We start from the raw sequence: 15603 nt of genomic DNA, 5'->3' as shown, positions 1-15603 counted from the left end.
CAGAACACGTACGTGACTGCCAAAAGCTGGACAGAGCTGCCCAGTATCCTGTTTGTACGACTGTCCTTTTTACGCAGTCAGGCGTAACCGAGTCCCTCCTGTTTTGACATGTGGCTAAAAGAAATTGCACGTGGCTGGGAGAACGAGGTATAGCCCGTAGTTGGCTATGAACCGACTTCGCGATCAAGAAATCCCTCTAGTGCCAACTGATTTGTCCTGTCTGTCGTAGTGGTGTCTTGGATCTGCTTGGCTGGTGACTCTACCATCAGTGGACCAAAGCTTCTTTACGTAAAACGGAGCCTGCAGAGCCTTGTTCACGTTCCAGGCTGAAAGGAATCCAAGTGATCGCTTACGCCAGCCCCTTGCCTGAGCCAGCGTCGGTCTTAGCGGGCTTCAAAAGACCTTCCGTGTTGGAGACTTTGCTCCAGAGCTTCACTAACCTTATGTTTAGCAGTTGTCTGAGGGTTTCCCCCCCACCTCTAATATCTAGTGCAACTTTCTGTGCTGTGCTTCAAGCTCATCTCTTGTTCTGTTCCACTGTGGAAAAGACGATCAAGTTACTCCCTACTTATCTGCATCAGTCTTGATGTATTTACAGGCTGTCCTAGGTGTACAGATCACAGCACGCCCAGTGCCTTTTCGTCGTGCTGCCCACCGAGGGCAAAGGCTTTGTTGTTCAAAGATCCTCTAGCGATGCGCTCCCCTGCTTGATTTTTTTTTTTTTGTGCAGTAAAATCTGCAGACCGGTCAGCTCGAATTATTTGAATCTGAAATACAACAATTGTCTTCAAAAGTCGCCTTTGGCTCTGAACGGAACGTAGCCGTGAGATGGTATCTGCTGACCTGTGTGCTAGGGCCCTGTGGCGCATGCCTGAGCCCAGGAATTCCGGTTGGATCGCTCAGCCCCGTGCCTCCGGAGGAGCGGGGGAAGAAGTTGCAGGAATATCTGCTGCGAAATGCTACGGCAGGGTCGTGCGAAGCACAGTTTCTACTGGTTTCCCCTTGGTGCCGGATGAGAAGACTGAACCAAGCAAAGTCTTCTGAATGAGTCGGAGGTCAACGGCAAAGGAAGTCCAATGGAGAATATCACTTTTTTTTAGCCTTCTCCGTTGTTGGTGTGAGCACTGTGAGGCCTTCAGAGCTCCAGCAGGGGTCTGAGAGACTTGTAAGGCCACTCACAGTGGTCTGCTGGCTCGGCAGTGCTTGCGGATGTTCAGAGCAAATGGTAAACCGGACAGCTTTCAGCACTTAACCCCTTTGGTGTCCAAGAGAACGGAGTAAGATGTATCCACTTTGACATCCATTGCATCAGATATGCTTTCCCTCCTCGGGGCTGAGGGTGCTTCTGGTGCCAGTGGATCCGCCGGAGCAGCACTGTCTGCGGCTGGCTGTGGCTCATGGCTTCTGATGATTTGAGGTGGGCTTTGGGCTCCTTTTGGAGCTCTCAGTCAAGATCCTGGTTGGGTTTTCTTTTTTTTAAATAAGATTATGTTGCCCAGGTGACGTCCTGTGCTCTGTCAAGGGCTCCAAGGTGATCACTGAAGTCCTTGTGCATTATCTATTTTGCCCCGTAAAAGAAATCCCAAGAGCAACACTTCTGTGCTACTTCATGACTCCGGACCTGTGCCCCTTACTCCTCCACGCTGGGCACTCGGAGCAGCGTTTCTTGTGGCTTCACAGCTTTTAGGACCGTAAACTCACCTCTGTTAACAGCACCCCTCACAAATTCTTCCTTCGCCTTTCGACACAGCCGAGGGTGTGCAAAGGTTTGCAGCCTCTCCCCTTCCCCCCTCATGTTGGGGTTAGGCTGGCTCGGTACCGCAGAGCAGGGTTGAGCATTGCTTGAGACTCCTGGCTCCCTGATGCTGGAGCCAAATGGTAACGCTTCTCCACTCGCTCACAACCCTCCCTTTCCAGAGGCTGCTCCCACAGGAGTTTGCTTTGGCAGGAGATCAGCCCTCTCTTGTCATTGATGCTCCCAAAGAAGAGGATTTTGCACTTTTTTTGAAAAAAGAGGAGGCTGTTTCCGTTCTTGAGTTTGATGTTCAACGTGGTGATAGTGGTTGCTGTTTTCTGGTCAAGAATGGGGCTGGTTCCTGTCTCCTGACCCTCCAGGACTTTGCTCTTGTGTTCCTGTTTGAGCTCCACGCAGAAAACATTACCTGCGAGGCTCTGCCGCTCAGCCTTTCCATGGTGTAGAGGGCCATGCCAAGACACTGACCAGAGGAGCCCATCTCAGCTGGGAAGAGGACGTCTCTCACTCAATGAGTGACTGGCAGCTGAGAGGTCCCTTGAGATGACACGCTGTTCGGTCTCTCCCAGCCGTCCTGCGTGTCTTTGGGCATTTAACATGAGGATTAAACTTTCAGGAGTGTTGCATTGAGTGCCCATGTTGTCCATACAGGTTGTTGAGACAACTCCTGTCTTGGTATCAGTGAAGACCTTTCTACTCCAGGGTGCGTTCCAAGGCTTGCAGAACCTGACTGTCCAGCTGAAAACTCGCACTGCTGCCGTGACGAGAGCATACCGAACATTCACGGGACATACAGCAGCGAGGCTGTTCATACCATCTGCTGCCAGATCACAACTTGATGCTTTACAGTCCAGCTTCGGACAGAGCGTTGTCCAAGGTTGTTCCAATTTCCTTGCTGATGGGACTTTTGCGGTGGTAGGATCTGCGTTGCCGTTCCAGCCCGTCTTCCATCCACCTCTGGTAGGATTGCTTCATACCTGGAGTGAGAGATCCACTAAGTGAGCTTTATTCAGTCTCTTGGCATTTGGATGTGGAGCCACGTGGGATATTGACAAAGGAGTCCTCGGCACCGGTCTCCAGGTGTGGTCAAACAACACGGTGATGGGCTGTATCGGTAGCCAGCGTGGTGTAAACCTCACCTCATCTATGGTCAGGAAAGAACCAGGTCGTGGAATTGGGCCATTGAAGAGTGGATCTGCTTGGCTAGTTAGCTGTCACCTTAGCAGATGGCCTGAGCTACTTTACCAGACGCTGAACAGGAGATATGGATGCACCTTGAGGAGTGGATTCAACCTAAGATACCAGGAAAAATACCAGCATGTCTTGTGTCCCTGAGTAGGACGATATTCCATATCCTGAAGGACTGGGAATATGCCCAACAGCTGGAGCGTGGTAGTATCTCTTCCTCGTGCTGTACTTGCTTTAGCAGGGGGGTTGGACTAGATGATCTCCAGGGGTCCCTTCCAACCCCTACCGTTCTGTGATCTCAAGAGTGAGGAGGTGTAAAGCAAGGCAGAAACCGGCACTGGTCACCACAGACCACTGAGCATCGACTGTCCTGGATGTCCAGGGCACTGGTGAACCTGGACACCAATTCCCAGGCCACCGAATCATCCCACCCACCTGACCTTCTCCCCCAAAGCCCTTTGTGGTGGTTTAATGCAATTACCAGCAACTTAGGATCAAACCAGTTGTTCTTGTGCTGCCACTGACCTGCCCTCCACGCCAGGTAAGATGTCTCTATCGGCCATCGCGTGACTTCTGGCCTCTGAATCCCATGGCTTTCCAGTCACAGGTAGAGCCTAACCCTTACCCCTCTTCTGGAAGCTGTAACCTCTTCTCTGCTGAAAGAGCAGGAGTTTCATTATCTCCTACGGCCCGTCACAGGCCCCCGGCTAAAATGCAGCTGCTGCTATCATCCGACCTGGCGTTAGCGTACAGCCGCAGGCGTCTCGGAGTCGATCGGCTCTAATCCTTTGGTTCCTGGTGGCCATCTCGACCCCTCAGGCCTGCCACGGCTCTCCTTCTCCCTCGGCCACCCTCGTGTCCTGACCCTTTCCCCTTTGTGGCTGTCAGGCGACGCTGGCCATGCCATAACCTCCTTCCTAGCAAAGCCAGCCGATCCTCCGCCAAAAAAAAAGTCTTTCCCTGGCGTGCTGCAGGTAAGGGAGAGGCAGGACCTCGGCGCTGGCTCTGCCCCAGCTCCCTGTGTAGATGATGTCCTTGCGCCCAGCAGGCTGGAGCTGGCACCTCATCCCTGCCGAGTTTGGGCGGTGCTGGCAGGTAGGTGAGGTTGGTGGCCAGGAACGGGTGATTCTCAGGGGTGTGGAGGTGCTTGGGCTTCCTGTCTCACCCCCCACCCCTTCCAGAGGGGCTTTTTGGGCGGCTTCGCGAAGGGGAAGCAAACACACAGCCCAGCTGCGTCTTCCCGCTGGCTGGGAGCCTGTCGGCCGTGGTCTTACACCGTCAGTGCGTGGTTTGTCACCTCTGCTGTCGTCCCTCCCCAGGCAGGAGCCGCCCAGAGCTGTGTGCGGGATCCAACGGGATCCCCCTTCCCTCACTCAGCCGGGGCTCTCCCTGCGTGCCCCGTTCCTCGCAGAGCACCCCGGCACGGCTCCACTTTCTTTGCAGATGCGTATTTTTCAAAGACTCAAGAAGTTGGGGCGTTTTTTGGTTTTTGTTTTTTTTTTTTGTCTAATGGATTTCCTGGTTTTAATACAATTGAAAGGGTCTGAAATCCATGCTTTAGATTAACATATGCCAGCTAGATTAGGGCTAATCAGGGTGCAGGTCTGAGCAGATGCAGCGCAGGGCCAATCCTAGACCTGATTACAGTATCTCAGTAGTTTAATCGTCTCTCTCCCAAGGGCGATCATCTCTGCTTTAATGCACAGCAGACTTTCCAGCCCTCTCCTCCTTTGGTTTGTTACCACCCCTGGCAGGAAGGCCGCTACGTCAGATGCTGAGGCGATTTAGTTTAATCCCATGCAGAAAGGGATCTGCGTGTCGCCGTCTCTCACGGAGACTTCCCTGCTCTTCCATGCGCTCCAAGATGCGGCCAGCCTTGGCCAAACCTTGGGTGACGTGAACTCATCCTTTCCGAAGAAGACCCCGGTTGGGTCTTTGTGTCTCGCCAGCTTTTGCTAGCCCCCGTTTTTGGCAGCAGCCCTACCCTGGCCGACACGCGCGTTTTGGAGGGATCAGGCTTTTAACGCTGCGTGCTCTGTGGTCCCTGAGGGGAGGGGTGACTCTGGTCTTTGGGTTGGCCATGGGTCGTAGACTGTCGCTGGAGAGCTCCAGCAGCCTCCTTTGGGTTAACAACGTGAGTAACCCAAAGGGCTGTTGGGTCCGGAGCGGGGATTTGAGCTACATCCCAGGCCAGATCTCCAGGTCCGTGCCAGCACCTGCTTAAAATGAGATGTGCTGTTTCCTGGAGGGGTCTGATGGGACGTTTTCTTCAAGGGGGCTGAGCGTGAGCTCTCATTTCAGCGTTTCGTTGCCTGAACCTCTCCTCTATTAGAAAGCACCCGAGGGGCTTTCCAATAGACCGTGAAACTTTCCTACCCGCAGAGCGCTTTGAGATCCCGAGAGGAGGGGTGTTGAAGGACTGCAAAGCACGCTGCGCTCCGCCGGGGTCACCCACCTGGTCAGCACGATTAACTCATAAGCTTTCCTGTCTGTACAGTAAGTTATCTGAGGACACCGAGCCGCGCTCTGCCGCCTCGTGTTATTAAACGAGTGCCCTTGGCGGGACAGAGGTCTGCTCTCTGCCACAGAAACCTGAATCAAAAGAGATTGTACTGCTTTTTTGGGAAAGCCTGGGTCAGGAACTTGCTGTCTTAAACCCTTTGAATGCTGTTTCAGGAGCTGGCCATCCTGTGCTGCTGGCTGGAAGGATTTGTTGACCTCTAAAAGCTTGCCTTTTTTTTTCTTTCCCCCCCCCCAACAGAGGTGTGGGTAGTTGCAGAAATGTTGTGTACAAGGTAGCGTTTACAGGCTCGCTCGTCTAAATGACGCTTGGCCAAGCTGAAGGCAGGAGGTGGGTCCAGGCAGATAATACCGGAGTAGAAAGTTGAAGTTTTCCTTGCTAGCCTGCAGGATTTGCTATTTCCCTTGCCCAGCTGTATCGAGCAGCACCAGTGCTCCTTGCTATTTTTTTCCCACCTCTTTTCGTCATTCACGTCACAATATCCTCAGGGGCCTCCTTGTTTTGTTGTCGCCTTGGTTGGTGTTACCTAGCTAACCGGTACTCACTGCGTTTGGCACAGCGGTGGCCGAAACCACTCCTGAAGCTTTTATCAGCTCCAGCTTCAGCTCAGGGGCATCTAATCCCTTTCTGTAGCTGAGCCACCCTGGGGGAAAAGATGTTTCCTACTTTGCCGGACCCATCCGTGATTGTGGAAGGGCTGAGAAACTTGGTTTGCTTTCCTTTGTCTCTGTTAGAGGCCATGGATATATGGAGAAGAGGAGGCTGAGGGGAGACCTCATCGCTCTCTACAACTACCTGAAAGGAGGTTGTGGTGGGCCCGGTGTTGGTCTCTTCTCCCAAGTAATGAGTGATGGGACAAGAGGAAATGGCCTCAAGCCACACCAGGAGAGGTTTAGGTTGGGTATGAGGAAGAATTTCTTTACTGACAGAGCGGTCAGGCGTTGGACCAGGCTGCCCAGGGAGGTGGTGGCGTCACCATGCCTGGAGGTGTTCAAAAAACGTGTAGATGTGGTGCTGAGGGACACGGTTTAGTGGTGGCCTTGGTAGGGTCAGGTTAACGGTTGGACTTGGTGATCTTAAAGGTCTTTTCCAGCCAAAATGATTCTGTGATTCTATGCCCGTGAGTGCCTGGAGCCTGTATGGTTTGGCCAGGGCTGGTTGGTCCCACGCTGCTTTTTTTACCCGTTTTGGTGTGAAGGACCTGACTGGGATGGAGAATGAGCTGGAGGAGGTGAATCATGTTGGAGAGAGGCCAGTGGCCGTACTGGGACTTGTGGGCAGGACGGGTGCTCTGTGGTCCGCGCAGCGATGGGATCCTTCTCGTGTGCCGTGGAGGTGGGAAGGTGTTTGAGTGCTGTAGGGAGTGACAGGGGATGGAGGAGGTGCAGGAGGGAGAAGCCAGATTGATCCGTTCCTCAGCCCCAGGGCTCCCAAATCTGGGCAAATCAAGTGGAAAAACGCGTTTCAGAAGTGCCTTCTTCATCCGTGGGTGACCACTGCCGGGCTGGGTGGTGGCACGCTCACGGCTGTGGGAGAAACACCCGGGAGCAACCCCTGTCCCCAGAAACACCCGGGCTTGGCTGTACGGGTACCTGCTCTACCATCCCAGCCTCTGCTTGGGTTCCTCCTCCAAAATTGTCTTATTTCTTTCCTCCTTGACCTTATTCTCTCTCCCTGCGGCCAGACAGCCCCGCAGCGTGGGCTGAGCTCCCCACGCTGCCCCCCTACCCCATCCCGTCCCTGCTCCCATCCCACGTGGCACCGTGGTGGGTGACTCCGGCGCAGCGAGGCCGCCAAGCCCAGGCGCTGCCGGGTGGGGGGCAGGTGTCTGCCCCAACTGCTGGCTTTCCGTGCGTGGAATCACAGAACGGTTTGGGTGGGAAGGGACCTTCTAGTCCAACCCCCTGCAGCCAGCAGGGACACCTTCAGCTGGATGAGGTTGCTCAGAGCCCCGTCCAACCTGGCCTGGAATGTTCCCAGGGATGGGGCTTCCGCCACCTCTCTGGGCAGCCTGGGCCAGTGTTTCACCACCCTCATTTTGAAAAATTTCCGTATATCTGGTCTAAATCTGCCCTGTTTTAGTTTAAAACCCTTACTCCTTCACTACAGGTCCTACTAAAAAGTCTGTCCCCATCTTATAGGCCCCCTTTCAGCACTGGAAGCTGCTCTAAGGTCTCCCCGGAGCCTTCTCCAGGCTGAACACCCCCAACTCTCCCAGCCTGTCCTCACTGGGGAGCTGCTCCAGCCCCCTGAGCATCTTCATGGCCTCCTCTGGACCCGTGTCTTTTCTCAGAGCTGGATGCAGTACTCCAGGTTGGGAGTACTCCACCGATCCGAAGGATCATCTCCGGAGCAGCACGAACGCAGCCCCCGAGGCCCTGGGGACCGCGCCACGGCGCGTGGCCAGCCTCGTCCCTCGTGCCGGTTCTCGCTCCGCTCCTTCCCCCCCCCCCCCCCCAACCCCCGCTCCTGTTGTTCTTTATTTTTTTTTTTCTTTCTGTCTCCTCAGGTCTCGTCCAGATCCCCGTCAGCATGTACCAGACGGTGGTGACCAGCCTGGCCCAAGGCAACGGCCCCGTTCAGGTGGCGATGGCGCCCGTTACCACGAGGATAGCGGACAACACCGTCACCATGGACGGGCAGGCGGTGGAAGTGGTGACCTTGGAACAGTGACGATGCCCCAGAGCAGGATCGTGGTGATTTTCCTCGTCTCTTCTGCGAATAATTTTTTTACGCCTCTCCAGAGATGCAATGAGGTGGCATTGAGTCTCCCAGCTTTGGAAGCAAAGGTTTTGTTAACCTTTTATTATTTTTTTTTTTTTTTAAAAGGAAAAAACAAACAAACAAAAAAAAAACAAAAAAGAAAAAAAATAATAACTAGCAGAGGATGTGCGTTAAGTGCGTTTTTACAGCACCGCTCTGCTCTCGTAGGGGTGAGAAGCCAAATTGTGACGGGACTTTCCTTCTGAGGAGATTTAAAAGAAAACGAAACAAAATAAAGCAACCCCTTAACCCCCCTTGCCCCCCGCGTGGGACTGAGCAGGGGGAGGCCCGGGGGGGGCCGACGCATGGCGGGGGAAGGCCGGACGCCCTCGGCCGCAACCGCTCCAGCAGCATCGCCGGCACCTTCCGCCGCGGCAGCTCCCGGGGCCGACCCTCCGCCGTCCGCCCGTGGCGAATTCGATTTCAAAGATTTTTAACGTGGACTTTTATATTAAAAAAAAACCAAACCAAACCCCAAAACAAACAAACAAACCCCACCAAAAAAAAAAAAAAAAAACCCACAAAAAACACAAAAAAAAATTAAAAAAAAAAAAAAGGAAAAGAGTTCAGAAAAAGGCTTCTCTCCTGGGAAAAAAAAAATGATGCATGTGTGACTGCAGGGGGGTGGCAACCTCTCGACGGGATGATGCTCTTCCAGGAGCCCGCGCGACTGCCGCCCTCCCCGTGCCGGCGAGCGAGGCCACCTCTGCCTTCGACGACCGAAAGCGCCGCCGCCGCGGAGCATCCCCTTGGTGCACACTGGAGACCTGTTTTTATTTCTCTGCTCTCAAACCGTACCTGCCAGTTTAGATCCTTTTTTTGGTTTGTTTTCGGTTTTTTTTTTTCTTTATTATTATTATTATTGTTATTATTATTATTATTATTATTTCCTGGTTTTGTGGATCTAGACCGGAGTGGAAACGCCTCTCGAGGGGCTCTGGCTGCGTCCCCTCCCCGCTCACCCGCCACATTCCCAGGACACCCCTTGCCAAAGAGCCGCCTCGGGGCTCATCCCGGTCCCCTCTGCCACCCCCTCCCCGGGACCCCGCGTCCTCCTCACCCCGTCGCCCCGGGTCCCGCACCAAGAGCTTCGCTTGAAGGTAGCGGTAGGGGGGGGGGGGGGGAAATGTGAGCACAGACCCCTCTTCCCCTTGGGGGACCCCTCTGCACCCCCCACCCTCCAAACCACCCCCCTCCACTCCCGCCCTTCATGCACCTCCTAGCACAGCTCGGCTGCTGCTGGGGGCCTTTCACCCCCAGCGCCCAAAAAACCCTTTCCAGGAGGGTTAAAAAAAAAAATAAAAGAGACCTTGGGGGTGGGGTTTTTTTTGGGCGGGGGGGGGCAGCAAATTTGACTTGACCTTCCCATGGGCCAAACCTTTGTGTCCCAGCGGCGGCGCCGAGCCCTCCGTCAGCCACAGCCCCGCGTGCGGTTGTGCATGGTATTTAATTTTTGGGTTTGTTGTTTTTTTTTGTTTTGGTTGGTTTTGTTTTGGTTGTTTTGTTTCGGTTTTTTTTTTTAATTACTTCCAAGTGGCCATTAACGAAGTTCTCCACGTCTCGCTCCGCCTTTGAGGAAGTTTTCAAGATTCTTGTATTTACTTGTTTTATATGGAAAAATATCAAATGTTCTTTGTATACATTTCTTCTGTACTTTAACGAGGGGAGGGAGATCTTTCCATAGAAACAGTCCTGGTTCTCCAATTTGTAATTAATTTTTCTTTTCTTTTTTGGTTTTCTTTTTTTTTTTTTTTTTTTTAATTATTATTTTTTTATTGTTGTTGTGAAGATGTTGGTGGCTTTCAAGTCAGTGTTTCTTTGGCGATGAAATGACGTTCTTTTAGTCCGAGAGGTTCCCCCCTTGCCCTCCCGCCCCCTAAAAAGACAAAAACCAGGCAAGTAGCAGAGCATGGACCCCTCCTTGTTTTCCCAGTGTCTATTATTGCCTCGTTCAATAAATTGTTACAAATGTGTCTACCCCTGCGGCCCGCTCTCCTCTTTTGGGCTATTTTTGGGGGGGGGGGGGGGGGGGTGTTGGTATATCCTGCCCTCCCTCCCTCCCCAGCGGGTGTTTTGGGGTTTGGTCCCACACCCCCAGCCCTCCCCACGCTGACTCCGCTCAGCCCTGCCGCGACCTTGGGGCTGGAGAGGAGGAACCGCTCAGGGCCAGGATGGTTTTGGGGGCTGAAGTCTTCCTTTGTGCAATTTATCCCGTTCCTATTTTTGGGGTTTTTTTTGGTTTTTTTTCTTTTATTCTTCCACCACCAACCTGGGGCTGGGTGCAAACCACAGGGGTGCTTGAGGATCTCCCCTCCCCGTGCTGCCTCTACCCACCCAGGGGCTGAGCTGGCCTTTGGGTTGAATTCCTCCGTTTTCAGCCGCCGCGGGCACCATCCCCGTGTCACCCACCAAACTGGGGGGGGGGGGGGGTGGTTTTTCGGGGCCGCAAACCCAAGGAGGAGCAGGGAAGCGCAGCGATGGGTTTCAGCAGCTTTATTGGAACACCGGTGCGGGACGGTTGCAGCCCTGGCTGCGGCGCGGTGAATCCTGGGGGGGGGGGGGGGGGGGGGGGGCGCGTTTTGGATCCTGGGGCAAGAAAAAGAGCGGAGGGAGGCTGGAAGGGGGGGACAGAAGGAGGGACAGGAGGAACGTGGCCGCTTTACCGGCGCCCCCGTGGATGCTCGTGGGTATCCTCAGCCGAACTCAACGTCCTCAAACACGAAAGATGCTGCGTCTGCTGGAAGGGTCACCCGGGGAGGGTCCAGGTACCCCTGGGGACCCCAGAATATCCCCCTGGCCAGGCTGGGGTGCCCCAAAGGGGCCCCGGATCCGGCAGCGGGGGTGGGGGGGCAGGCAGCTCAGCCCAGCAGACGCTGCCGCGAGGCTTTAATCTTCGTTAATCGGTCTTTAATAAGCAGGTCGAGGCCTCCCGCTGGGGCGGCTCCCGCTCCCCCCGGGCGCACCAAGAAGCTTCGTTCCGTGGAGAGGCTGGTGGGGCCGGACCCTGCTCTGCTCCCCATAGCCTGGGCGCTATGGGGAGGGTCTCCCCGGGGCAGCAGGGGGTCCCAGAGCGCCCAATTCTGGGTTTGCCGCCTCTACCCACCCGCCCCGGCGCTGCTCTGCCCAGGGCGGGCCCTAAATTGCTGGATTTGGCCCTAAATTGTAGGATTTGAGCCCAAAAGCGCTGGTGGGTGCTCAGGTGGAGCCTGGGCTGCTGCAGACGGGAAGGGCCAGGGTGGGGTGAGGGGGGGGGGGGGCGGGTGTCTCAGGGTGATCCCCAACAGGGTGCAGGTCCCTCGGAGGGTCCTTCGGGGGCAGCAGCTCCCCTTTGAGTGGCTGGTGGGGGTGGAGCTTTTGGGGAGGGGTGGAGCTTCTTGTGTGGGTGGGGTTTATTGGGAGGGGTGGGGCTTGGGGAGGATACACCACCCCTGCTCCCCCCTCAAGGGCAGGGCCCCATTGCTGAGCCAGTTGGGGTGGGGGGTAGGGGGTTAAGGCCAGTATTGAGGGGGTGGATGGACAGACAGCGTGGTAGATGGGCCAATGGCTGGTTGGATGGACGGATGGACGGACAGCTGGATCGATGGATGGACAGACTGGATGGATGGATGGACAGATTGGATGGATGGACGAATGGATGGATGGACAGACGGATGGATGGACGGCCAGATGGATCGATGGATGGACAGACTGGTGGACGGATGGAAGGATGGATGAATGACCAGCTGGACCGCCAGCGGGATGGATGGACAGACAGATGGACTGGTAGATGGAGCAACGGCTGCCTGGACAGACAGACGGATGGATGGACAGCTGTACGGGTAGATGGACAGGCAGATGGGTAGATGGGTGGTTCCACGGCTGGACAGACAGACAAACGGCTGGACAGACAGACAAACAGCTGTGCAGACAATCACTGGGTGCCTGGACTGCTGGATTTTTGCTAGCCGGACGACCAGACGGACGGATGAATGAAGAGTCAGACACACAGACAGCCCGTGCCCCTCAGCAACCCCCCGCCTGCCCCAGGAGGGTGACGGGGACCCCTGTCCGTCCCTCCCCACCCCCCCACCCCAGCGCAGGGAGGATGATTGGAGCGTGCAGCCTAATCCAGCGTGATCCAATCTCCGCGGGCTTACGCCGAAAGCCCCGTAATCGCCCAGCGCTGCCCTACATATCCCAACCGGCCGCCCCGCAGCCCTGGCGGTGACGGGGGGCGGGGGTGTGCACAGCCCCCCCTACCCCCCCACACACCTCAGCCTAGAGCTGCCCCTTCCCACGCTATGCCCTGTCCCCCACCTAAAAGCTGTCACCATCCCTCCTGTACCCTGGGGACAAGCAGGGGGGGCGATGCGTGGCAGCTGCCACAACAAGCTGCTTCACCGGTGCCTCAGTTTCCCCAGAAACTGGGGGTTGGGTCAGGGCCGGATCCAGGGCCAGGGGCTGGATCCAGGGCCAGGGGCTGGATCCAGGGCTGGGGGTAGGAGCCGGCTGCCAAATCCCCACCTCACCCCCCCCTCACCCCCCCCCACCCCCCACCCCCAGCCACCCTGCCCGCATCAGGGGCCTGGATCAGCCCGTAACGCCCGGAGTCACACAGGGACACGCGGCTGCGCTGCGCCAATGACCGGTATCCAGCAGGGCCCTGTCCCCCCCGCCATGGAGACACCCTGGGGTGCCAGACCCCCTCCCCGGGGTGGGGTTCACCATCACCATTCCCCCCCCCACACACACATGCACCCACTGCATTCCCCCCCCAAATCCATACGGGATGGAGCAGGACCCCACGAGCACCCTCCCAGCCTGGCAGCAGCGCCCTGGGCAGGGGGGGATGGCCGGGGGGGGCCTGGCTGCACCCATGGGTGCCGGGGGCCCGTGTCCGCAGCGGTTCCCCAGGGCTGTAGTTGGCAAGTCTAGAACCACCGGATCCTGCTACCGCACCAGTGTGAGTTCTACCATTGCCAAAAGCAGCCCCAGGGCCAGGCACCGCCGGCACCGCCGGCACCGTCTCAGCAGCCAGGCCCCAGTGTGGAGACGGTGGCGCGTGGGGGGCGGAAGGGGCTACGCATCCACGGTGCCAGGAAAACTGCAAAAAAATAGGGAAGAAACAAACAAAATTTCACCCATTTAGCCAGAAAAGCCCATATGCAGCCGCAGCAAAGACCCCCCCATGGGGATTCTCAACCCTGGTGAGATGCCACCACCGTGGTCCAGGAGGGACCGTCCTGCTTGTGATGGCCACCATGGGGACACAGCCTGGCCAAGATGCCTCCATGGGCTGGGACACCACGTTGGGATGGACACCCCCTCGATGGCACCCATGGACGGGGGCTGATGGACACCCCTCCATCACCATTAGCCATCTCGGCGTGGTTTCCACCTTCTCAACCCGATCCCTCACTCCCACACATACCGAAACCACCTCCCCAGCACCGATGCTCGGCCGTTCCCCGACCCCGGCGCTGCTCTCTCCACCTTCTCCCATATTGGCACTACACATAATTGCTCAAAAGCTACAAATAAAAGCAAAAATGTGCTAGTGCCAAAACGGGCCAGGTGACGTCGGCGACGGCCCCGCAGGGCTCGCGGGTCTTTCTCTGCTCTGTTTATGGCCCTATGGTAATTCACTGACCGCGGGGTTGCACAGTGAATTCTACCAGTGCCATACACAGAACAGGAGTAGTGAGCTCGCACCTTCCTTTTTTTTCCCCTTAATTTCCCCCAAAATCCCCTGTAAGGAGGAGCCGGCTGCCCCCAGCCTCGAAACAACGGGAAAAAATGGGAATAAATTATTATCGACCGGCAAAAACATTCTGGAAACCGCCAAGCGAAGGGAGACGCTCGCCCTGACGCCGCCTCTCCGGGGAGGATGGTGAAAATCCAGTCCCCAGCTCGGCGGGTCGAGCACCGGGGATTTTCGGGGATGTGCTGCAGCGAGATGGGGCCGAGGAGATGCCGGGATGCGGCGTTGGAAGCCATTTCCCAGCCGCCGCCTTTGCAGGGTGACCTGAGTGTCTTGGCTCCCGGTCTGCAGGGAGCGGACGCTGCCGGACGGCTGCAAACCTCCCTCCCCACCCCCGGCATGGCTGCAAGCTCCCAAAACGGTCACACACCCCCAGATGGCTGCAAAGCCACCCCTCAAATGTTGCAAATCACTGGATGGTTGCACACACTCCCCCCTCCACCACCTCAAATGCCTGCAAACCATCTAGATGGCTGCAACCCCCCCTAAAAATAGTACAAAACCCCCGAAAGGTTGCAAATCCCATCGATGGCTGTAGACCCTCCAAATGGCTGCAACCCCCCACCTCCCCGAAAGGTTGCACCGTTCTGGATGTCTGCCATCCCCCTGGATGGTTGCAAAGACCTCCCAAAAGCTTGCAAACCCTCTTGATGGTTGCAGCCCCTCGAAATCGTTGCAAACACCCCCAGAAGGTTGCAGACCCCCTCAGAAGGTTGCAGACCCCCTAGAAGACTGCAGAACCCCTAGAAGGTTGCAGACCCACTGGACGGCTGCAGACCAGCCCCCTCGCTCCGACTCCAAAAGGTTGCAACCTCCTCTGCATGGTTGCAAAGCATCCAGATGGCTGCAAACCCACCCTCCCCCCCCCCAAAAAAAACCTCACAAACCCCTTGGGTGGTTGCAAAGCCCACACACACCCACCCCCCCCCGCCACCGGGTGGCTACGAACCCCCCGGCTGGCGGCGACACCATCCCCAGCGGCCATGGTGGCGGCGGAGGAGGAGGAGGAAGGCACAAAGTCTCCTTTGTGTCGGCAAAGCCAAGGCCCCAACGAGCCGAGCAGCCCCGGGATGAGCTCGGGGTGCCCTGGATCCGGCGGCGGGACATGACCCCCCCACACACACCTTGAAGACGCAGCCACCGACCCCTCGCACCCCCCCGTCCGGCCTCGAATTTGGGGCTGAAGACGGAGCAGCGGCGCTCGGCTGGGCCATCCCCACGATTTGGGGAGCGCTGCGCATGGAGGGGATAACGCCGGCGGGGACAGGCGTGTCCCCCGCCACCTGCACCCCCTCCGCCTTTCGGGCTCCATCAGCAAAGCCCTCGCCCCACAGCGAAGCCCCCCGAAAGCCTGGAGGAGCCCCCCGAAAGCCCCGCGGCGCTCAGCCAAGCAACCCAAAAGGAAGGGGAAAACCCACCCCCCTCCCGCCCCGAGGTCGCGGCACCGTCCTCACCTGGGGGGGACATCACCCTGGCACCACGGCGGCTTGGGGACACTGGTCCCTGGGGTGGGGAGGGGGCGCCCCACAGGCGAGGCCGAGCCCGCCGCCATCCTTGGCGTGACTTTGAAAGCGACGGCTTCGCCTAATCCCCGCCGTCTTGGCCGGCCCGCTTGGCCCCGGCACCGCGCCAGGCAGG

General features: G+C 56.9%; 1 protein-coding gene across 4 annotated transcripts in view; it reads left to right on the top strand.

Moving 5' to 3' along the window:
- The window catches only part of NRF1 (nuclear respiratory factor 1), a 51253-nt gene extending 43014 nt beyond the window's left edge, over positions 1–8239 (top strand). For all 4 annotated transcript variants that reach the window (XM_086475206.1, XM_086475199.1, XM_086475193.1 and 1 more), the window contains one exon: positions 7972–8239. In XM_086475206.1, coding sequence (XP_086331332.1) covers positions 7972–8135 — 164 coding nt within the window. In that variant the 3' untranslated portion in view covers positions 8136–8239. The remainder of the gene's footprint in view (positions 1–7971) is intronic.
- Positions 8240–15603: the final 7364 nt, after the last annotated feature.

This window comes from Leptosomus discolor, chromosome 1 (assembly GCF_034619465.1).
Source record: "Leptosomus discolor isolate bLepDis1 chromosome 1, bLepDis1.hap2, whole genome shotgun sequence".
Classification (NCBI taxonomy): Eukaryota; Metazoa; Chordata; class Aves; order Leptosomiformes; family Leptosomidae; genus Leptosomus; species Leptosomus discolor.
This window is presented reverse-complemented; position numbering and strand designations above follow the sequence as displayed.